This window comes from Pseudophryne corroboree, chromosome 2, assembly GCF_028390025.1.
Source record: "Pseudophryne corroboree isolate aPseCor3 chromosome 2, aPseCor3.hap2, whole genome shotgun sequence".
NCBI classification, from domain to species: domain Eukaryota; kingdom Metazoa; phylum Chordata; class Amphibia; order Anura; family Myobatrachidae; genus Pseudophryne; species Pseudophryne corroboree.
Window position 1 is genome coordinate 911,668,855 of NC_086445.1, and position 24,094 is coordinate 911,692,948.

The 24,094-nt window shown below is 43.3% G+C and overlaps 1 protein-coding gene across 1 annotated transcript in view; it reads left to right on the forward strand.

Moving 5' to 3' along the window:
* Positions 1-24,094, forward strand: part of RPA1 (replication protein A1) — a 167,972-nt gene that overhangs the window by 129,313 nt on the left and 14,565 nt on the right. The window contains exons 12-14 of the mRNA XM_063956115.1: positions 9,827-9,975; positions 11,247-11,376; positions 16,664-16,840. Of these exons, the coding sequence (XP_063812185.1) occupies positions 9,827-9,975; positions 11,247-11,376; positions 16,664-16,840 (456 nt within the window). The remainder of the gene's footprint in view (positions 1-9,826; positions 9,976-11,246; positions 11,377-16,663; positions 16,841-24,094) is intronic.

Below are 24,094 nucleotides of genomic sequence, written 5' to 3' on the forward strand. Positions count from 1 at the left end.
TGCCACAAAGCGCCTAGGAAAACAGTACCCAATGGTTGTATAATTTAATAGTTGCTCTGCCACATGCGCTGCCACAGAACACTGTGTGTGTGTGTTCAAGGACGAGAAATGGGATAAGAAAAAGAGAGTGGCTGCGCAATGTGTAAGAGCATATATATGCTAATTAGGAGCTGACATGTAGGACACAAGAGAAAATAGGATTTTAATTACCTACCGGTTTATTCTTTTCTCGTAGTCCGTAGAGGATACTGGATGCCCACCCGATGCTTCGTTTTTCCTGCACTGTTACTTGGTTAAGTATTGTTGGTTCAACTGTTGCTGTTCCTGTTTGGGTTAGCATAGCTTTCCTCTGGTTTGTGTGTGCTGGTTCCGAATCTCACAACTATCCTTTTATATCCTTTTCTCAAAGTATGTCCGTCTTCTCGGGCACAGTTTCCTAGACTGTCTGGTAGGAGGGGCATAGAGGGAGGAGCCAGCCCACACTATCAAATTCTTAAAGTGCCCATGGTGCCTAGTGGACCCGTCTATACTCATGGTACTAAATGTTACCCCAGTATCCTCTACGGACTACGAGAAAAGGATTTACCAGTAGTTAATTAAAATCCTATGTTTTGTAAAATTTGTGTAATGGCAATTAAAGAATGCACACATTCACTGTTGCATTTACACATTTCTACAGCTTCTGTTTTTTGTTTTTTTACTAGCTGTGCTTAGAGATTTTCTTGCCCTGGAATGATACTTTTTATCCTTGTCCAGTAAGCTTATTTCCTCCCAAAAATTACTAACAACTTTTCCAGGGCAATGGAAATATATAATTTGTTGCAGTCTTGGACTGGTGTTTACAAATGATTCACCAAAGAAAGGAGAAGGTGAAATGACTGCTCGCCATAGTGTGCTTGGCCAATGCACGGAGGACATTAGCTAATTCACCATTCAACCACAGCTCTCTCTCCATTTTACTTTTATACAGTGAGCTGTGCAGTAGATAATTTGTGACAGAGAAGGGGGTGGTTGCTAATGTAGTCTGGTCCATCGGTGGTTTCCCTTACAACCTCATGAGTACTTATGACATTTTTGTGCCTGTCCTTTTCTTAATACCCAAAAATTATAGCTGTGAAAAGGGAGGAGGCTGATAAAATTCTCCCAAGTTTTCTTATCGTTTTAATTTCTCACTCCTTACAAGCATTGCCTGACAATGCCATTCCTGTGTGCAGTGTTTAACAAGAAACATTTAGTGGTGATTTTTTATATATATATATATATATATATATATATATATATATATATATATATATATATATATATATATATATATATATATATAAAAACAGAAACCGGAGGGGAACCTGCGGATGGGGAAGGCACAGGAGCAAGCTACATCCCGCTGCGGAGAAAGTGAGTGCCGGGGCTAAAGCACAAGTATATATATATATATATATATATATATATATATATATATATATATATATATATATATATATATATATATATATATATATATATATATATATATATATACAGGTTGAGTATCCCATATCCAAATATTCCGAAATACGGAATATTCCGAAATACGGACTTTTTTGAGTGAGAGTGAGATAGTGAAACCTTTGTTTTCTGATGGCTCAATGTACACAAACTTGTTTAATACACAAAGTTATTAAAAATATTGTATTAAATTACCTTCAGGCTGTGTGTATAAGGTGTATATGAAACATAAATGAATTGTGTGAATGTACACACACTTTGTATAATGCACAAAGTTATAAAAAATATTGGCTAAAATGACCTTCAGGCTGTGTGTATAAGGTGTATATGTAACATAAATGCATTCTGTGCTTAGATTTAGGTCCCATCACCATGATATCTCATTATGGTATGCAATTATTCCAAAATACGGAAATATCCCATATCCAAAATACCCCTGGTCCCGAGCATTTTGGATAAGGGAGACTCAACCTGTGTATATATATATATATATATATATATATATATATATATATATATATATATATATATATATATATATATATATATATATTTCTCTATCGTCCTAGTGGATGCTGGGGTTCCTGAAAGGACCATGGGGAATAGCGGCTCCGCAGGAGACAGGGCACAAAAAGTAAAGCTTTTCCAGATCAGGTGGTGTGCACTGGCTCCTCCCCCTATGACCCTCCTCCAGACTCCAGTTAGATTTTTGTGCCCGGCCGAGAAGGGTGCAATCTAGGTGGCTCTCCTAAAGAGCTGCTTAGAAAAAGTTTAGCTTAGGTTTTTTATTTTACAGTGAGTCCTGCTGGCAACAGGATCACTGCAACGAGGGACTGAGGGGAGAAGAAGTGAACTCACCTGCGTGCAGGATGGATTGGCTTCTTGGCTACTGGACATCAGCTCCAGAGGGACGATCACAGGTACAGCCTGGATGGTCACCGGAGCCGCGCCGCCGGCCCCCTTGCAGATGCTGAAGTCAGAAGAGGTCCAAAATCGGCGGCTGAAGACTCCTGCAGTCTTCTAAAGGTAGCGCACAGCACTGCAGCTGTGCGCCATTTTCCTCTCAGCACACTTCACACGCAGTCACTGAGGGTGCAGGGCGCTGGGGGGGGGCGCCCTGGGAGGCAAATGTAACCTATATAAAGGCTAAAAATACCTCACATATAGCCCCCAGAGGCTATATGGAGATATTTAACCCCTGCCTGGATTCACTAAATAGCGGGAGACGAGCCCGCCAAAAAAGGGGCGGGGCCTATCTCCTCAGCACACGGCGCCATTTCCTCTCACAGCTCCGCTGGTCAGGACGGCTCCCAGGTCTCTCCCCTGCACTGCACTACAGAAACAGGGTAAAACAGAGAGGGGGGGCAAATTTATGGCGATATTTTTATATATATAAAGCAGCTATAAGGGAGCACTTATTATAAGGCTATCCCTGTTATATATAGCGCTTTTGGTGTGTGCTGGCAAACTCTCCCTCTGTCTCCCCAAAGGGCTAGTGGGTCCTGTCTTCGTTAGGAGCATTCCCTGTGTGTCTGCTGTGTGTCGGTACGTGTGTGTCGACATGTATGAGGACGATATTGGTGTGGAGGCGGAGCAATTGCCAAATATGAGGATGTCACCCCCTAGGGAGTCGACACCAGAATGGATGCCTTTATTTATGGAACTACGGGATAGTGTCAACACGCTAAAGCAGTCGTTTGACGACATGAGACGGCCGGACAATCAATTAGTGCCTGTCCAGGCGACTCAAACACCGTCAGGGGCTGTAAAACGCCCTTTGCCTCAGTCGGTCGACACAGACCCAGACACAGGCACTGACTCCAGTGGTGACGGTGACGAATCAACCGTATTTTCCAGTAGGGCCACACGTTATATGATTTTGGCAATGAAGGAGGCGTTACATTTAGCTGATACTACAGGTACCACTAAACAGGGTATTATGTGGGGTGTGAAAAAACTACCTATAGTTTTTCCTGAATCAGAAGAATTAAATGACGTGTGTAATGAAGCGTGGGTTGCTCCTGATAAAAAGCTGATAATTTCAAAGAAATTATTGGCATTATACCCTTTCCCGCCAGAGGTTAGGGAGCGCTGGGAAACATCTCCTAGGGTGGACAAGGCGCTAACACGCTTATCTAAACAAGTGGTGTTACCCTCTCCTGAGACGGCCGCACTTAAAGATCCATCAGATAGGAGGATGGAAAATATCCAAAAAAGTATATACACACATGCAGGTGTTATACTATGACCAGCTATAGCGACTGCCTGGATGTGCAGTGCTGGGGTAGTTTGGTCAGAGTCCCTGATTGAAAATATTGATACCCTGGACAGGGACAATATTTTACTGTCGTTAGAACAAATAAAGGATGCATTTCTTTATATGCGTGATGCACAGAGGGATATCTGCACACTGGCATCACGGGTAAGTGCTATGTCCATTTCGGCCAGAAGAGCTTTATGGACGCGACAGTGGACAGGCGATGCGGATTCAAAACGGCATATGGAAGTTTTGCCGTATAAAGGGGAGGAGTTATTTGGAGTCGGTCTATCAGATTTGGTGGCCACGGCTACAGCCGGGAAATCCACCTTTCTACCTCAAGTCACTCCCCAACAGAAAAAGGCACCGACTTTTCAACCGCAGCCCTTTCGTTCCTTTAAAAATAAGAGAGCAAAGGGCTATTCATATCTGCCACGAGGCAGAGGTCGAGGGAAGAGACAGCAACAGGCAGCTCCTTCCCAGGAACAGAAGCCCTCCCCGGCTTCTACAAAAGCCTCAGCATGACGCTGGGGCTTCTCAAGCGGACTCGGGGACGGTGGGCGGTCGTCTCAAAAATTACAGCGCGCAGTGGGCTCACTCGCAAGTAGATCCCTGGATCCTGCAGATAATATCTCGGGTACAGGTTGGAATTAGAGACGGATCCACCTCGCCGTTTCCTGAAGTCTGCTTTACCAACGTCCCCCTCCGAAAGGGAGACGGTTTTGGAAGCCATTCACAAGCTGTACTCTCAGCAGGTGATAGTCAAGGTACCTCTTCTACAACAAGGGAAGGGGTATTATTCCACTCTTTTTGTGGTACCGAAGCCGGATGGCTCGGTAAGGCCTATTCTAAATCTGAAGTCCTTGAACCTGTACATAAAGAAGTTCAAGTTCAAAATGGAGTCACTCAGAGCAGTGATAGCGAACCTGGAAGAGGGGGATTTTATGGTATCCTTGGACATCAAGGATGCGTATCTCCACGTTCCAATTTACCCCTCACACCAGGGGTACCTCAGGTTCGTTGTACAAAACTGTCACTATCAGTTTCAGACGCTGCCGTTCGGATTGTCCACGGCACCTCGGGTCTTTACAAAGGTAATGGCCGAGATGATGATTCTTCTTCGAAGAAAAGGCATATTAATTATCCCATACTTGGACGATCTCCTAATAAGAGCAAGGTCCAGAGAACAGCTAGAGATGGGATTAGCACTGTCTCAAGAAGTGCTAAAACAGCACGGGTGGATTCTGAATATTCCAAAATCCCAGTTAATGCCGACAACTCGTCTGCTGTTCCTAGGGATGATTCTGGACACTGTTCAGAAAAAGGTTTTTCTCCCGGAGGAAAAAGCCAAGGAGTTATCCGAGCTTGTCAGGAACCTCCTAAAACCAGGAAAGGTGTCTGTACATCAATGCACAAGAGTCCTGGGAAAAATGGTGGCTTCTTACGAAGCAATTCCATTCGGCAGATTCCACGCAAGAATTTTCCAAAGGGATCTGTTGGACAAATGGTCAGGGTCGCATCTTCAGATGCACCTGCGGATAACCCTGTCTCCAAGGACAAGGGTGTCTCTTCTGTGGTGGTTGCAGAGTGCTCATCTATTGGAGGGCCGCAGATTCGGCATACAGGATTGGATCCTGGTGACCACGGACGCCAGCCTGAGAGGCTGGGGAGCAGTCACACAAGGAAGAAACTTCCAGGGAGTATGGACGAGCCTGGAAACGTCTCTTCACATAAACATTCTGGAACTAAGAGCAATCTACAATGCTCTAAGCCAGGCAGAACCTCTGCTTCAGGGAAAACCGGTGTTGATCCAGTCGGACAACATCACGGCAGTCGCCCATGTGAACAGACAGGGCGGCACAAGAAGCAGGAGTGCAATGGCAGAAGCTGCAAGGATTCTTCGCTGGGCAGAGAATCATGTGATAGCACTGTCAGCAGTGTTCATCCCGGGAGTGGACAACTGGGAAGCAGACTTCCTCAGCAGACACGATCTTCACCCGGGAGAGTGGGGACTTCATCCAGAAGTCTTCCACATGCTGGTAACCCGTTGGGAAAGACCAATGGTGGACATGATGGCGTCTCGCCTCAACAAAAAACTGGACAGGTATTGCGCCAGGTCAAGAGATCCGCAGGCAATAGCTGTGGACGCGCTGGTAACGCCTTGGGTGTACCAGTCGGTGTATGTGTTTCCTCCTCTGCCTCTCATACCAAAAGTATTGAGAATTATACGGCAAAGAGGCGTAAGAACGATACTAGTGGTTCCGGATTGGCCAAGAAGGACTTGGTACCCGGAACTTCAAGAGATGATCACGGAAGATCCGTGGCCTCTACCTCTAAGGAGGGACTTGCTTCAGCAGGGTCCCTGTCTGTTTCAAGACTTACCGCGGCTGCGTTTGACGGCATGGCGGTTGAACGCCGGATCCTAAAGGAAAAAGGCATGCCGGAAGAAGTCATTCCTACTTTGATTAAAGCAAGGAAGGAAGTAACCGTGCAACATTATCACCGAATTTGGCGAAAATATGTTGCGTGGTGCGAAGATCGGAGTGCTCCGACGGAGGAATTTCAACTGGGTCGATTCCTACATTTCCTGCAATCAGGATTGTCTATGGGTCTCAAATTGGGATCTATTAAGGTTCAAATTTCGGCCCTGTCGATTTTCTTTCAAAAAGAATTGGCTTCAGTCCCTGAAGTCCAGACCTTTGTTAAGGGAGTGCTGCATATACAGCCTCCTGTGGTGCCTCCAGTGGCACCGTGGGATCTCAATGTGGTTTTGGACTTTCTAAAATCTCATTGGTTTGAACCACTAAAAAAGGTGGATTTGAAATATCTCACATGGAAAGTGACCATGCTTCTAGCCCTGGCTTCGGCCAGGAGAGTGTCAGAACTGGCAGCTTTATCTTACAAAAGCCCATATCTGATTTTCCATTCGGACAGGGCAGAACTGCGGACTCGTCCGCATTTTCTCCCTAAGGTGGTGTCAGCATTTCATCTGAACCAGCCTATTGTAGTGCCTGCGGCTACAAGTGACTTGGAGGACTCCAAGTTACTGGACGTTGTCAGAGCATTAAAAATATATATTGCAAGGACAGCTGGAGTCAGAAAATCTGACTCGTTGTTTATATTGTATGCACCCAACAAGATGGGTGCTCCTGCGTCTAAGCAGACGATTGCTCGTTGGATCTGTAGCACAATCCAACTTGCACATTCTGTGGCAGGCCTGCCACAGCCTAAATCTGTAAAGGCCCACTCCACAAGGAAGGTGGGCTCATCTTGGGCGGCTGCCCGAGGGGTCTCGGCATTACAACTTTGCCGAGCAGCTACGTGGTCAGGGGAGAACACGTTTGTAAAATTTTACAAATTTGATACTCTGGCTAAGGAGGACCTGGAGTTCTCTCATTCGGTGCTGCAGAGTCATCCGCACTCTCCCGCCCGTTTGGGAGCTTTGGTATAATCCCCATGGTCCTTTCAGGAACCCCAGCATCCACTAGGACGATAGAGAAAATAAGATTTTACTTACCGATAAATCTATTTCTCGGAGTCCGTAGTGGATGCTGGGCGCCCATCCCAAGTGCGGATTATCTGCAATAATTGTACATAGTTATTGTTAACAAATTCGGGTTATTGTTGAAGGAAGCCATCTTTCAGAGGCTCCGCTGTTATCATACTGTTAACTGGGTTTAGATCACAAGTTGTACGGTGTGATTGGTGTGGCTGGTATGAGTCTTACCCGGGATTCAAAATCCTCCCTTATTGTGTACGCTCGTCCGGGCACAGTACCTAACTGGAGTCTGGAGGAGGGTCATAGGGGGAGGAGCCAGTGCACACCACCTGATCTGGAAAAGCTTTACTTTTTGTGCCCTGTCTCCTGCGGAGCCGCTATTCCCCATGGTCCTTTCAGGAACCCCAGCATCCACTACGGACTCCGAGAAATAGATTTATCGGTAAGTAAAATCTTATTTTATATATATATATATATATATATATATATATATATATATATATATATATATATATATATATATATATATATATATATATATATATATATATATATATATATATATATAATATAATAATGGCAGTGCGAACCGTCACTCCTGTGCTGGAACAGTGAATTGTGGGTGCCTTCAGTTGAAAATGATGAATAGTAAAGGAAGGAACTGCGGCACTCCAATCGAAAGGTGTAGAATTTTTACTGAAGCATTTTAAAAGTTACAGGATGCCTATACAAGGCCGACGTTTCGGTGCTCCAAGCACCGTTTTCAAGGCAGGCATGAAGTTCTGTTCTAAATAGAGATAGCTAACATAACAAACATACATGAATTTCTTACCTAAATAGGTGCCCAGCCATCACGCCGTCTGGAGAGCCGGGGCCGGCGTCCTCTTCCGCCCGCCGCTGCTGCTGCGTCCGCGTCACTTCCGGTGACGTCAGCTGGCTTCCGCTCCGGTTGCCTTGGCAACGCGTCCCGGAGTCGTGGCAACGCGTTAAGGCGCCTGGCAGCCTAAGTGGAGCTGCTGAGTGATCTCCCCGGCCCTCCAAGCGGCGATCTGTCAATAGACACATAATGGGAGTTCACAGTGTGTACATGGCACAAAGTACTGTATATATGGCACAGGATGATAGAACTCATACATGAACGAGTAACACACAAATATGCTCGCTCAATCTATTGGTATACCTAAGGCAACTCGATACAAGTGCCTCATATAATGAAATGTGCCGAAAGAGATGAAGGAAGGGTAGAAGAAGAGAGAGAAAGGAAAGGAAAACACACAATATGACCAACTTTCAGCCCCATATAACTCGGCATGCAGATGTGATCAATAACGGAATGTCACTTTCAGGCCAAGGTATTACAATCCTCTATAGCAGAGGATACCTAATTTCATGGGCAGCAATGTAGATTAATGTCCTCCTAACACATTCCAATTCAGACGTTCGTTCGTTCATTCCATGAGGGGATACTGTGTTAAGGACGTGGATCCATCTACTTTCAATTTTTTTTTTTTTTTTCTTCCATAATCTGGAATCTGTTTCTCATTTGTACTATCTGATGCCCCTTTTCCACTGACATGAGAATCCTGAGTTTTTTCACATGAACACGCACCTACACACACGGGGGTTTTGTCAGTGGAAACCGCTACAACTCAAAAATCCCGGGTAAAGTGACCTGGGATTTTTACTCTGGTCACAAGCAGGGTATTTAGCGGGTTTTACCTGGGTGAGCTGCAGTGAAAACAGCTTAGTCAGAATTTTCTACCCGGAAACTTTCAAAAAGCCACTGATTGGCCCCTCCTGTGCACTAGCAGCAGATGTCATCACCCAGGGTCTAGAGAAGACGATGAGAGAGGCTGGTCATGCTAGTCGCTGTTAGAAGATTTGCTCACATAGCTGGGCACACAGGCTACAGATTTGGCGCTGGGCACAGGTGACAGAGCACAGAGTGTGCTGGAGAGGCTGGTTTCACATGCTGGTCACTGTTAGGAGAGCTGGGCACACACAGGCTACAACTTGGGCACAGGTCACCTAGAGAGTAAGCAGAAGTAGAGTTGCTATGACAATAGAGGTTTTATTGTGGTTTCCCTTGTTCAGTGGAAACATTGACATTGGAGAGTGAGACCCGGCAAAATGGCAGATAAAAAAAATCCGGTTCAGACCTGCCATTTTTGTGGAAAAGCAGTATGAGAGGCACACGTATTTAAAGCATCATCTAGCCCTTCAATTCTTTGCCCCTTTCATGTCGCCAAACTTTGTCCAGTTTGTAGCTTGTGACTTCCTCCCCATTTCCATCAAATGCAAACAGTATTTGAATATGTTAACATTTATTTACCAACTAGAGGAAGGAGCAACCTTAGGAGTTAAGTTTTATGTGCTCATGCACAATAATGGCTTTAACCACTTCCTAAAGGGGCTTGGGGTCGCATGGCAAACTTTCTCTCTTATTGGTGTAGTCTGTAGTTTATGGGCTGTTTGTTTGCAGTTTTTTTTTTTTTATAATATGAAATATATATACAAAAAAAATGTTTATTTCATTTATAGGCTTTAACTTGCTGTTTTGGGGTGTCTTGTCTCTTTCTAAACAGGCAGATAAATTTGATGGCTCTAGACAACCTGTTGTAGCAGTCAAAGGAGCGCGACTTTCTGATTTTGGAGGGCGGTCCCTGTCAGTCTTGTCATCCAGCACTGTCATGATAAATCCAGATATTCCTGAGGCATTCAAGCTCAGAGGATGGTAATGAATAGATTGTGATGTTGCAGTCAAGTGACTTTTACAAAGTTGAATGCCATATGGATGTATCACTAGACTACTGTACACCAATTCCCTCAGAAAATAATTCCAAGTTTAAACACTAGTGGGCATTATGGTAATGCCTAATTTTTGTTTATTGCATTTTAAAACTTTTAACCCGTGTGCTGCTAGTGATGTCATTTCCCTGAACTTGTACATCAAGTACTTGCTAGAAGTAAAAATTCAAGTCTTGCTTTTTGGAAGCTCAGAACAGAAGTGTACAATACTATTCCTGGGAGCCCCCTGAATTGGATTCTGTACAAGTCCTTCCTATCTGTAAGGACACCTTTATGTTCTGTAGTGCCATGGGATGTCTAGAGATCTAGTCCTGTTTCTGAAGAGAGGAGTACTGTAACAAGATGAGTCTCTCACTCTCTGTGTTTGTGGCGGTCTCCAGCGCTGACTGTCTCTAATGTTTAACACAAAGAAACTCGTGCCCAGGAAAAAGTAGCACAAGCCGAAGTTGTGCAAAGTTCAGTAAATGATCACTCTTTGACATACAGTAGAATGCAGTGTAGAAATGTAATATAGGTATTTAATCACTTTAGATTTCTATTTAGCATTATGTGGTAAATGAAACACATTAACACCTGTGATTTATTATTGCCCTTGTTTTTTTATTCTGCATATTTCACCAATTGTTTCTGGCTGACCAGCTGTAGTGTCTATTACTATATTGAAGTTTCCGTTATTCTACTTTTATTTTTAACTTTATTCTTATACAGTGTACATTATTTTGAGTAACTTTTTGGTCCTTGTTTGTGCATTACTAGCCTTAGTCAGCACTTCTATTATGTAAGATTGAAGCTATGGGTATGAGGCTTTTACTTTCAAGGAGCAACTTTTTTTCCTCTTAATTATCTGCATATTTTATTAGGCGGCTCTGAGCCGCTAAAATTCATAGGGAAATCACTTCTCTCTTAAAAAAAGAAACGGAGCCTCCCCAAAATGAAGTTTAGCAAGCAGCCATTACACCATAGTATACAAGTACATCCGTGGCCCCATAGCCATTGTAATAATTAAAAACAATACAGTTAAAGTCAAACAGAGCAGATTATAAAAAAAAACTCAGTCTTCAAATGTTTTATTTATTATAGAAATGCGGGTATATCCTTAAATGACTAGGCTACTATACATCACTATTGCAAAGTACAAAATGCCACGTATTTAACATGGGTTTGTATGTGTAAATGAATGGAAGCTTTCTTTCAAAGGTTTGATTCAGAGGGCCAGGTACTGGAAGGTACGTCTATCTCGGAGTCTCGCGGAGGTGTGGGAGGAGGGAACACAAACTGGAAGTCCTTGCTGGAAGTCAAAAATGAGAACCTGGGCCACGGGGACAAAGTAAGGTTCCAAATGGAGTTAGTATTTGTTACAGTGCTTATTCTGCTTAATCTGTATATTGTCAAATAGGTCAGACTTTTACAGACAAACATAAGCCCATGAAAGTGCTGTGCCAGCAGGTGTGCACTTTGACGTGCTCCCTGCTCCAAGTTATGGGCATAGATGAATTGGACTTTTCAGAGACCTGTCACTGGAGAAAGTTTAAGTGGATTGCACTACCACATTGCTGTTCTGTAACTGGTGCAATGAATGGCCCAATGTGCTTTGGGATTGTGCATGTGCATTGTCTCCATTCTTTTCCAACTCAACAAGGATCTTGGAAATAAAATACAGAACTTTTGTACTTGCCGCTGGTTGTGTTTTTAACTCTGAGTATTAAACATCCTCTTTAACTGATAATAGAACCTTATTCAGTAAGGATTGCATTTCCTGTCAAAATGCAGTTGCTGCGATCAAATAGTTGCCGGCCAGAATTTGAGAAAAAACACTGATTGCAGGAATTGCAAATGCATCACAATATGCGGGCTAAACGCAAAACCATACGCACTTACCGGAACTTCAAAGATTTTTCCTTTCTGTGCCAGGCAAGGTCATCCACAATTCTTGCAACACAAGAGGCTGGAAGTGGTCATCGCTGATATCAGAGACCCTGCTTAAAAACTGGGCAAGCCTGCGGTTTTTCACACCCAGAAAACGGCAGGTTTCCGCCCAGAAACACCAGCTTCCTGTCATACAGTGCCTGCATTGCGATCACGATGTGTACGCATTTTCTGTCACTATTACTCGCGCGTGTGCAATGTGAACACTGCGCATGCACAGTCGTTCGATAATCGGCCAGATTGCGATTCACAAGTTTTGCCAAACTTATTGAATAAGTTCCATAGTGTATTACATCACAGTTCCTCAGTCTTCTCTTTTGTAAACGTCCATTTTGCAGCTATTAAGGCCCAAATGTATTAACCACTTAACTGGCATGGTCAGATCACATGCGACCGTGCCGCTCCACTCTGTTCTGCAGATGTGCATAATATAATATGTAAATATAAAAAAAAAAAACTTTTTAAACTACATTGAATAAAAAGTTTTGAAAAAACAATGTCATGAACAGTTTTGAAAGGAAAAATCGTCAGTTTAAGGGGTCTATTTACTAAGACTCAGCTGGAGATAAAGTGGCTGGAGAAAAAGTACCAGCCAACCGGCTCCTAACTGTCATGTCACAGGCTAGTTTTGAAAAATGACAGGTGATTGGTGGTACTTTATCTCCGGCCACTTTGTCTCCACCTGAGGCTTAGTCAATAGACCCCTAAGTCTTAAAAACTGGTAAAGTGGATAGTGATATAGAGCGATAAAGTACCAACAAATCAGCTCCTGTCATTTTTCAAACACATCTGGTAACATGAGTTAGGAAGCGGATTTGCTAGTATATTATCACTCTCCACTTTACCTTTTTTTTTTTAATGCTTCAATACATTTGTGCCTTAGTTTTGAAATAGAGCTTGTGTAATGGTCAGTTAATGATGTTAGGGCAGAACACAACATTGAAGCCAAATATGGAATGATACAAATATTTTACAGAGCAGCAGAAGAGCCACTGGTTCGGCACTGGCACGGGGTAGCATACAAGATGGTGCATCAATTAATGCTTGGTACACATTTGATATAGGTGTGAACAGTCACAATATAAGTCTGTGACCTACATAGTTCAGATATATGGCAGTGTATACACACGACCCACTTACTGCATATACACTTGCTTCAGGGGCCACCGGCGCCTGACATCTCAACTGGGTGGGAAAATTCAAGTGTTAGTCCAGTTGTGATGTCTGGGCAGACACATTAAGCGGCCGATCAGTATGTGTGTAGGCTTGTTACAGAATCTGCAACTTGGACAGTGGTCTACATGGAAGTCGGATAAGTGTGTACCCAGATTAAGACTATTTTGAGGATCGAAAAGTTCAAAGTCGCTATTCCAAAGCGTGCGCTCTTTGTCTATAAAGCGGCAAACTGTAGTGATTGAAATAAATGGGCATTTGACTGTAACATATTGTTCTTCACTGGCATTGATACCTGGGCGAGAGAGATGACCACATAATCTATAGCACCTATACTTTTTCTTTGAAAGAACCTCTGAATGCAGGAATTGTAAAAGGCAGAGGAAGCAAAAATGGAAAACTCATCTTGCCACTCCAAAAGGCATAGGCTACTTTTATCCTACGGAGGACAAGCCAACTGAAGACCACCCAAGTGTTTCTGGTTTATTACACACCATGACATGAACAGTTGAGGAATATTTTGTTCGATCTTTTTACCAGCAGAGCCCCAGTGGTAGAAGAAAGATGCTTTCTCTTCTATTGTAAAGCCTACTCCTGTGCCATATTCAATACTTGGGGTCGGTCTCAACATTATCATTAATTTAAGATACAGTGTTAGCCCTGCATTGAGTAATCTGTTTTCCTCTTGTTGCTCTCCTTTTGAACCTTTACCAAAGTCATGGCTCCCATGGTGTGTTCAAGGCATCATAAAGTAACTATAATTCCTTACATGGCTATTAACCTGCAAAAGGCTCAGCATTTTTAGCTGATTATCCAGTCGTGACATTCCAAAACCTAGACAATCAGTCTGGACAAATCATCCCTCATTCAACATCTATGGTCGTCTTGTGCTGTATTTTAACAACATTCAAAGAGTGTTACTGCATGGATTTTCTTAACCCTCTCTTGCCAGTCCATGCTCAACCATCCAATCGTGCAATAGGAAATTTATACTCAAATTCTAAATGTGACCTTTTCAAATTTTATATACTATAGCTAATTGAATCCTGCAGGGATCTTATGTTTTTTGAATGCTTGACTTTCTCTTTGTCAGTTTATATAACTTTAGTGGTCGGAGTCCTATAATCTGACAGGTGATCTTGACTTCTTTAAGTCTTTAAGATGACCTTGTAAGGGTACTGATCTAAGGTGGTCATTCCGAGTTGATAGCTCGCTAGATGTTTTTAGCAGCCGTGCAAACGCTATGCCGCCTCTCACTGGGAGTGTATTTTAGCTTAGCAGAAGTGCGAACGAAAGGATCGCAGAGCGGAGGCAAACATTTTTTGTGCAGTTTTAGAGTAGCTCAATACCTACTCAGCGCTTGCGATGACTTCAGACTGTTCAGTGCCTGTTTTGACGTCACAAACACGCCCTGCGTTCGCCCAGCCACGCCTGCGTTTTTCCTGGCACCCCTGCGTTTTTTTGAACACTCCCTAAAACGGTCAGTTGACACCCAGAAACTCCCACTTCATGTCAATCACTGTGCGGCCAGCAGTGCGACTGAAAAGCTTCACTAGACCTTGTGTGAAACTACATCGTTCGTTGTAATAATACTGCGCGCGTGCGCATTGCGCCGCATGCGCATAAGTGCCGTTTTTCTGCCTCATGTCTGCACAGCGAATGAATGCATAATTATAAGGGTTCTAACATGCTTCCTGTGGCATACCTGAATCATCAGAGTGGAACCTTAACTTAGGCTTTGGCCAGGAAGAGACAAAACTTTTCCTGATGTGTCCTCTGTTTCCATTTGGGCACTGAAACAATTGAGAGATGAATTTCCTGAACTGCAGCAGTTGGTCTCTGGCAAATGGTGTTTGCACCCCCAAAGTCTTCTAGAATCTCATATAATTCTAAGGTTCATAGGAGATTTGTTTGCATCCCGCCTGAACTGCAAGATTTCTCTGTGTTCTACTCGACTACGTGCAGGTGTTACAAAGAGTTGCAGATAGTTTAACATTGTTTGCAATGGAAGAAGGGTGCAAGGGATTCGGGCATTATTAATCAATCCTGATTAGCCTGCTCTAATTGCCATGTCAGTTGAGCAGGTTGGACATTTTCCCACTCTGGGTTGGTCATCATTCACAAGGATGTTTCTTTCATCACGTCTTAGGAAATCTGACTTCAATTGTGTAGTAGTGTGATGGCACGACATGTTGAATTGACTTAGTAATTAAGACTATGCAACAAGCATGGGCTGGATTAGGATGTGATTATGACTTCTCTCAGTACATGTTTCTTACATCAGAAATTAGTCTAATTGTATTATCTCCTACTGATGTAGGGTATGATTATCCCCGAGACCTTAATTTACATTATGGACCTTACAGAATATTGTACTCCATTTCTCCATTCTCACTTGGCCTAGGGGAGGATGGGAGAGCACACTGCAGGGGTGTGATACTGTATACCAGTGGTTGAGATACTGGCAGTTGGCATCCCAAAGTTGATTATCTCGACAAACCCCTTAACCATCCTTTTCCTGCAGCCTAACCCCCCCCCCCCCCCCCCCCCCCTTACCTCAGCCTAACCATAATCCTCCCCAGTATTGCCTAAATCTAAGTCTCCCTTCCCTGCAGCCTAACCCTATCCCCATGGCCTAAAAACTTCTGATTGGATTGTCTCTTAACATTGCATCGGGTTGACTTTCTTGCCAAAGCCAACGTCTGCAGAAACCTCAAATTCCTTAAAGCAGTTGTGACTTTGTGGCATCCCACCCGTTCTTTATTTTTATTTTTTTCATTCTGCCATACAGCTGACAAATTGAAATTTCACACTGAATGTTAAATGTTGTTCTCCAGACTTGTAATGCTACAAAGACAATCCCACCCTAGAATACCAATATTGTGTCCTCTGCAGCCGTTTCTATTGTCTTGACCTTCTTTGCTTCGCGCTATGTGTAAATTAGGGAGGGGTGAGAAGGTTACATGAGAGAGGTGGTCTGAACACCCTTGTTCATCTAGTTACCGATCTCGGTTACTCTCCAAGGCTTGGGGGGAAATGGTTTACCTGCAAGTACAAAAATCTCGAAATTTTACAATTTTATATTTTTTTTATTTTCATTTATTATTTTTAAGAATTATGTAACGTTAGTAACATTAGTGTGTGATAAAGTACCTCTCCTTGGTCAGGTTACTTAAATAAAATTTAAGTTGTGTCTTAGAGCACATAATATTTCCCTCCAGAGCAAGGGGAAGCAAATCCATTCAGCGTTTGCTTGCAGACACTGTTTAGTCTGAAAAAGTAATGCAATTAGTTGCTGAGAAATGGTCTACTCTGGTCGCTCATTTGTGTTAATGGAGCCTGGGAGCAGTGTCTTGAGTGTGAATACATGGGTAGGGAAATGGGTTTACAAGTAGCAAGTTGCTTTTGGCTTTTTGTTATGTATATGGTCATGATGTACATGTAAATTATGCTCATTTGATATGACATATTCACAAAATAATGTATTTAGAATGTCTCTCTTACTCTTGTTCCAGGCTGATTATTTCAGCAGTGTGGCTACAATTGTGTATCTTCGGAAGGAGAACTGCTTGTATCAGGCCTGCCCTTCCCAGGACTGCAATAAAAAGGTGATAGACCACCAGAATGGACTGTTCCGCTGTGAGAAGTGTGACCAGGAATTTCCCAACTTTAAATACCGCCTCATTCTTTCTGTGAGTATTAAATGCCCATGATTAACTTGTATTTAATATTAAGCATTGTCATTAAGGCAAAGAGTTGTAAGAGCACATTACTGTCTGGATTCACGATGCTTATTAGTGTTCTGGACTTGATGGATGAAATGCTTCCAAGTGATATTGTACATCAAAGACCACGTATTACTGAGCTAAGTAATAAACACTCCAGTTATTTAATAATAATTAATAATAATGATTTCCACCTTGCTTTAATGTCCTTATTTCACTTACTTGCTACAAGCTGCCATGTAACTATATTAGTAAGGTCTTTCTCTGCCTGAGCAAAAGCAGTGAGTTTGCAGAAATGCAATATGAATTGGTTGATACATGTATAAAGGCCAGTAATGTAGCATCAACTCAGTCTTGAGTTTTGCGCTGTACTAAAGATGTGGGAGGGGCTGCAGCAGTCTGTAATGAAGTGAGTGTATTTTTGTACTGCATACAAAAATAGACTGTCTGGGTAACGCTAAACAGCATATTCTACTTCCATGATTCATGTCTGAAACTGTTGTGTTGTAATAAAAAAAGACAAGAGGTCAATCCAAGCAGGTGCGTTTTTGCGCAAGTGAATTTGTTTCATGCATTTTGCAAACATTGTGGCACTGCGCGCACCTGAGAAATGAGAGATCCGGTTAGAAATGCCAATTTGTGGTACCCGTGGTTGGATTGTGCTACTTTTGTTCAATAACCTAGGAGAAGTGTGTGAAAAAGTGGGAAACCCCAGAAATTCACAACTGAGATAGCAGGACCATTTAGAATGCTGTTAGTGACTGTAAGAAAGTGTAAAATGGATGATTTTTGCACTTACTAATGATGGAAAAATAACAAGCAATTTCATTTATTTTTACTACTATTATTACTAGTTTATATTTAAGGATTTTCTTATACAGCAGTTAGATGTCCTTCATTTGTGACAATTTCTGTGCGAGTGACCTTTCGTCTTGAATTGAGAGAGCAATAAAGAGGTAAAGATGTGTCCTGTCATTTAGTTAGATTTTTTTCTTTACAGGTGCCAGCAAGCCCCTGACATATGGGAAAGCTGGCATTTGTGGTTTAACAAGTGTCCTCCTGTCCTGACAGGCTTGCTGGGACCAGTAATTCACCTAAAAAATAACAAACAAACAAACAAACAAAAAAAAAATAATATATATATATATATATATATATATATATATATATATATATATATATATATATATATTTTTTATATATATATATATATATATATATATATATATATATATATTTATATTTATTTATTTAGGTAGTGAGAGTATGGCGCCACAGGTGTATGTGAATAGAAACAATAATTAAAGTAGTAGGCACTACAAATCAGACACTCCTTTCGTAATATAAGGTGTCAGCTAACCCCTAAGTATTAGGCAGGGATAAATTGCCTTTAAATTAAATTAAAATATGGAAAGAGGGATAGGAGTACCAGCGACCAACAGTGTCTGATAAAAAATATATAGATATGAAGAAATTGCCAGATACGTATGAACAATAAAACAGTATATTTATTTATACAGTAAATTAAAAACTAATGTGGGCTAAAAAATGGAGGATATAAAATGCTAAAACATCTAAGTAAGAACTGGCTAGAACACTAAAATACTAAATTAAATGCATTAAATAAAGACAATATTACACTAGATAAAAAATATATGATGAGAGTGCTGCTTATCTTAAAAGTGGAGGATCAATTGAGGTACCCCCAACGCGTTTCGTCCATCAGACTTCAGGCTAGAACACTAAAATACTAAATTAAATGCATTAAATAAAGACAATATTACACTAGATAAAAAATATATGATGAGAGTGCTGCTTATCTTAAAAGTGGAGGATCAATTGAGGTACCACCAACGCGTTTCGTCCATCAGACTGCAGGCCCCTTGATGAAAGCTGGTGCTTAGTTATTAAACCTAAGCTCCTCATCCTGCAACCCCGTAATTGTTCGTGAAATGCCTGAGGAGTTAGGCACATTTTATGGTGGGCTGCTCAGTAACCCTTGTTAGATAGTGTTCTAAAATCAACCATGCCTTATTTAGATCTGCTCATGCAGGCCAACTGCTTCACAGTTACAACGGTAACTAGATCGTACAGTTCAAGTACTTCAGGATCATGTCTGAATCCTGAATTTTGAGAAGTCTCACCTACTACCTTATATCAGTGCCTCCAGTTTCTGGGGGTGATCTTAAGGTGTGTATACACGGTGAGATATTTACTTGCAGTTTTGACTATATAGTCAAAATCGCAAGGAAAGTTAGTGCATATCGCAAGGTGAAAGCCACCTTGCCATCCCGATTCGATCCTCATGCGCGGTCCTGCAGGGTCGGTATCGCAAGCCTAGATAGACTGCAGACAAGTCAATTTTGACTATCTAGTATAAGTCAAAATCGCACATAGCCAATATCGCATGCACAGTCTGTCTAGGCTTGCGATACCGACCATAGTCTATATTACACAGTGAGATCTGAAAAATCTAAATCTCACCGTGTGTACACACCTTTAGACACCTCTCCAGCAAGTTTTCTTTCTGGAGTCCTGACCATGGACCCTACAGAACTTTGGGGTAATTCAGACTGCATCGCTGCAGCGGCAACGATCGCAGTCTGAATTATTTTATGGGGTGCGCGCACGCACCCTGAGAGCCCAGTGACCGGTTGCCGGGCCTGCCAATGGCGTTAGAACACTGTTGGCAGGGCGCAGTCCAGACAAAGGAGGCGTGTTCATACCATTGCGGTGGCGGTGCGTGTCGACTGCGTGATGTCACGCAGCTGTTGTGACCCGGGATGCGGCCAGTAGCGTCCTGCCAGCGCGCAGTAGCTATGCTGGCAGGAAGCTACTCAGCGGGTGCAAATGCAAAGATCATCTGTTGATCTTATTGTGCATGAAGTTGTTGGGCACGATTGTCTCCACCTTTGAGACCATTCAGTACGAAAGGTTCTACTCGCTGGAATTCCAGTGGGAAATTCTTCAAAATTGGGTAGGGTGCTCAGCATTCCCCTCCTCTCAGTGTCTAGTTCTGTCCGATGGCACTCATCAGTCTCTTCATTGGTGATAACCTATTCCTGTGATTATCCCTAGTCACTCCAGATTGGGTCATTGTGACCATGGATGCAAGTCTCCTAGGTTGGAGTGCCATGAAATTACTAATTTTGTGCGAATGCCTTTGGTCACTGTTGGAGAGGGCTCCTCCAATCAACGGGATTGAGCTACGAGCCATCTTTTTGGCACTCTTGGGAGCCAGTTTGTATTCAGTTGGACAACGCCTCGGCAGTAGCATATGTAAATCATTAGGGAGACCCGAAGAGCGCCGCAGCAATTGCAGCGGCAACCTGAATTCTTTCCTGGGTAGAGACCTTTGTTCAGACACTCAGCGATGTTCGTACTGGGAGCGGAAAATCCGGGAGAGTGGTCTTTCAACAGTTCAGAAGTGGGGCCCTTCTGCAGATCTCGCACTTTCAAGGTTCCACAGTTTTGTGCAAGGTCCAGGGACCTGCTGGCTTTTGCAATGGATGCCATAACGGTTTCCTGGGATTTTCATCTAGCGTTTCTATTTCCCCCAACCCCAATGTTGGCTCGGGTACTCAAGTGCATCAAGGTTAGTAATCCTAGTGGCTTCAGAATTGATCGCACAATGTCAATTTCGGTAGGCCCTGGGTGACGTCTTTTACTACGTCCAGACCTGCTACAACAAGGTCAGTTTCTCTACGAGGGCCTTCCTCTTTTTGCTTTAATGACTTGGCTTTTGAAGGCTAAAGGGTTTTCTCCCTCGGTAGTCTAAAACTATGTTGCAAGCCCAAAAAGAGGTTTCATCACGCAATTACCACAGAGTATGGAAAATCTACATCTTGTGGTAAAAACAGTTTCTCCTCTAGTTTCTTGGACTTCTTTCAAGGGGGTTTGAAGGCCAGTTTAATGCTTGTTCATTGAAAGTACAGATTTCAGCTTTGTCCATTTATTTCCAGCGATGGTTGGTGGTTCTTCCAGAGGTTCAACTCTTGTTATATGGCGTGGTATTTTTTAACCACCGTTTTGTCTGCTGGTAGTACCATGGGATCTCAGTCTAGTCCTATCCGTTCCCCCAACAGGCTCCATTTGAACCTTGAGAATCAGTGGATCTTCAGTTCGTTGCTTGGAAGCTGGTCTTCCAATATGGCTTTTGCCTCTGCTCGGCATGTTTCAGAGTTGCTAACATTGGGTCTAGTGCATGTTTGCTAGCAAACCAGAAATGCAAGCAATTGGGCAACACCATGTTGTACTGCAGGTGGGTCAGATGTAATGGGAGGCATTTGATATGCCGGCTGTTGGGATCCCGGCACTTGCCATACCGATGCCGGAATCCCGACAGTCGGCAAACCGACAACTATTCTCCCTCTTGGGGTGTCCAGGACACCCCTGGAGGGAGAATAAATAGCATGGCGCGCCACCGTGAGCGCAGCAAGTCCGCAAAGGGCTGTTGCGCTCACCTCGCTGCCTGCATGCCGTCGGTCGGGATCCCGGTGTTGGTATGCAGGGCGCCGGGATCCCAAGCGCCGACATAACATGCTACACCAGATGTAACACGAGCAGAGAGATTAAGATTTGGGTGGGTTATATTTCTGTTCAGGGTAAATATTGGCTGCTTTATTTTTACACTGCAATTTAGATTTCAGATTGAACACACACAACACAAATCTAAATCTCTCTGCACATGTTACATCGGCCCCACCTGCAGTACAACATGCTTTTGACCAATTGCTAACTTTTTTGGTTTGATAACAACCCTGAATAACCCCCTTTGTCTTGCAAAGCCGCCTTTTCTCCATGATGATAGAGCGGTTGTCTGTACGGTTCCAGATGAAAGTTGTTTCGACTTTCCACTTAAAACTTTAAATTGTCTTTCCGTTTTTTCCTCCTTCTGCGGCTTCCTGGGACTGGGATTATCTAGCTCTACTAGACATATCCAAGCTCTGCATATGTACTCTGCTTGTTCTCTACGATGCACATAAATGTAGTCTACGCCTTCCACTAGGGTGGTGGGAACTTTTTGGGAAGCGAGACATGGGCTTTGTCAGATCAAGTCTGTCGTGCATCTGCCTGTTCTCTGTCCACATGTTTGGTAGTTATTACAGTTTACATGGGTTTTTTTTTTGCCTCCGGCAACAGTCACTTTGGGCGTACAGTGTTCTGTTCTGGCAGCCAGAGCAATCCCTCCCCTGGGGCAGGCTGTTGACCGTCCTATAGTCCACTGTCCCACAGCCTTACTGCCAGAGAAAAGGGGATTTTTGGTCACTTAAGGTGGGTACACACCAGTAGATATATCTGCAGATCAATTGATCTGCAGATATATCTATGTACGGATCGGGCAGTGTGCTGTGCATACACACTGCCCGATCCGCCCGCCCAGTTCACCTGTCAATCACCGCCGGCCGCCGCAGCATGTGTACGGGCGGTCGGACGACCGCCCCGTACACACACAGCGACGCGCCAATATATCGTTAGATATATTGGCCGTCGGCTGTGCTGCATCCGACGCGATAAGTCTGTGAACGGCGGAGTTCACAGACGTATCGCCCGTACACACTGGCCGACGGTCCCGCGATGTATCGGCCGTTCAAGAGAACGGCCGATATATCGACCAGTGTGTACGGGCCTTTACAGTTGAATCCTTTTTCTCTGAAGCTGTCAATGGGACACTTGCGTTCGCTCCCTCGCGCTCAGGGTTATGCATTATTTATTTCTTTGTTAGCCTTCCTAATCATAATATTTTTAATGCAGCTGAGAGTACATATACAGATTGCTTGTATTTAAGTACTGAAATGTGTATTGAAGAACCCTCTAGCATTGCTAATATGTGTGGCATGCTTGCGTAGTCTCCATAACTGCTGTAGGACTTGCAGTTAACTGAAATTCCATTCTCATTCCAGTGCAAAGTAACTGCAGAACGAACTTGTATAAATGCGGCTTACTCGCTCTGTCATTGATCCAAAATCAGAGATACAGAGCTCAAATCTCCTGCCAAGTTTTTTTTCTTCCGCTTTGAGATGCACATTGTGTAAAGACCACGAAAATGAATCTGCATTGTAAGTGCAGATGTCCATGCTGTGTGTCCTTTGTATAGCTCAGTTATCAGCTTGTTTGAGGCACGATCATTTCTAACTGTTTTGGTTGCTAAACTCTTAACTTGCTGTTTTTGCTGATACTATTTTCTTACAAGATGTAACATCCATTCTTTGTGGCTTTTTCTGATAGAGATAGAAGTTTGTAGAAATTGCATTAAATGCTGTGGCCTACAGTATATTCAGACCTCTTAGGAGCTGTTCCCTGGGGGTTGGGTATGATATACCGGCTTCCGGGATCCAGGCAGTCAGCATACCGACACCAGGATCCCGGCAGCAGAATGCTTCTGGGGGTGAGGGTGTGAGCACAACCGAGCCCCTTGCGGGCTCGCTTCGCGCAGATTCTATTCCTACTCTATGGGTGTCGTGGACACCTACGAGTAGGAATAGACCATGTTGGTCGACATTCCGACTGCTGGCATTTTTAGCGGTCGGGACGCCGGTGTCGGCATGCTGACCGTCGTGGTCCCGAGCGCTGTAACATAACCACATCCCTTCCCTGTACCTACTACATTAGTGATGCTTGCTTTAAAGAGAGCCTATTTCTCTGGGAGATATATTTCTGTCTGAGTGTGAAGATAATATTAGCTCATACGTAAGGCTGCCAGTTCTCCACATGCAGCCTCACCACTTTCATACAAGTGCTCGTTGGCCCTGACCCGGTAAGGAGAGCGCAGTTCTTTCTTCTGTCTGGCTCATTACATTCATCAGCCCTCGGCAGCTCTGACTACTTGCAATCATACTGTTTAATGCCGGTCTAAATACCAAATAGTCTAAGATGGCAGTAGGATGTTATAGAACGTATAAATAAGTGGCTGCTGGTGAACTGAAGTCTAAGATTCTCCTTGTCCTTCTAAAGAGCTTTTACAAAAGTAAGGCTTAAGGACCCTTTTCCGCTAACCTGATTTGGGATGTGACAGCAAAGATTCTTTAGATCTGCATCTCTCACAGTAGTTGGTGATGTCAGAAGTTGTATTTAATAATCCATGTCATGCAAGATGCAGTTTTCCACTATCTGATGGGTGCAGCTTTGTTTACTTCAGGGGGGGGGGGGGGGATGATGGTGTTCTTTGTCCTTCCCCTTCCTATCAATACTTGTGCTCTCTAGCATTTGTCACTTTCTGTT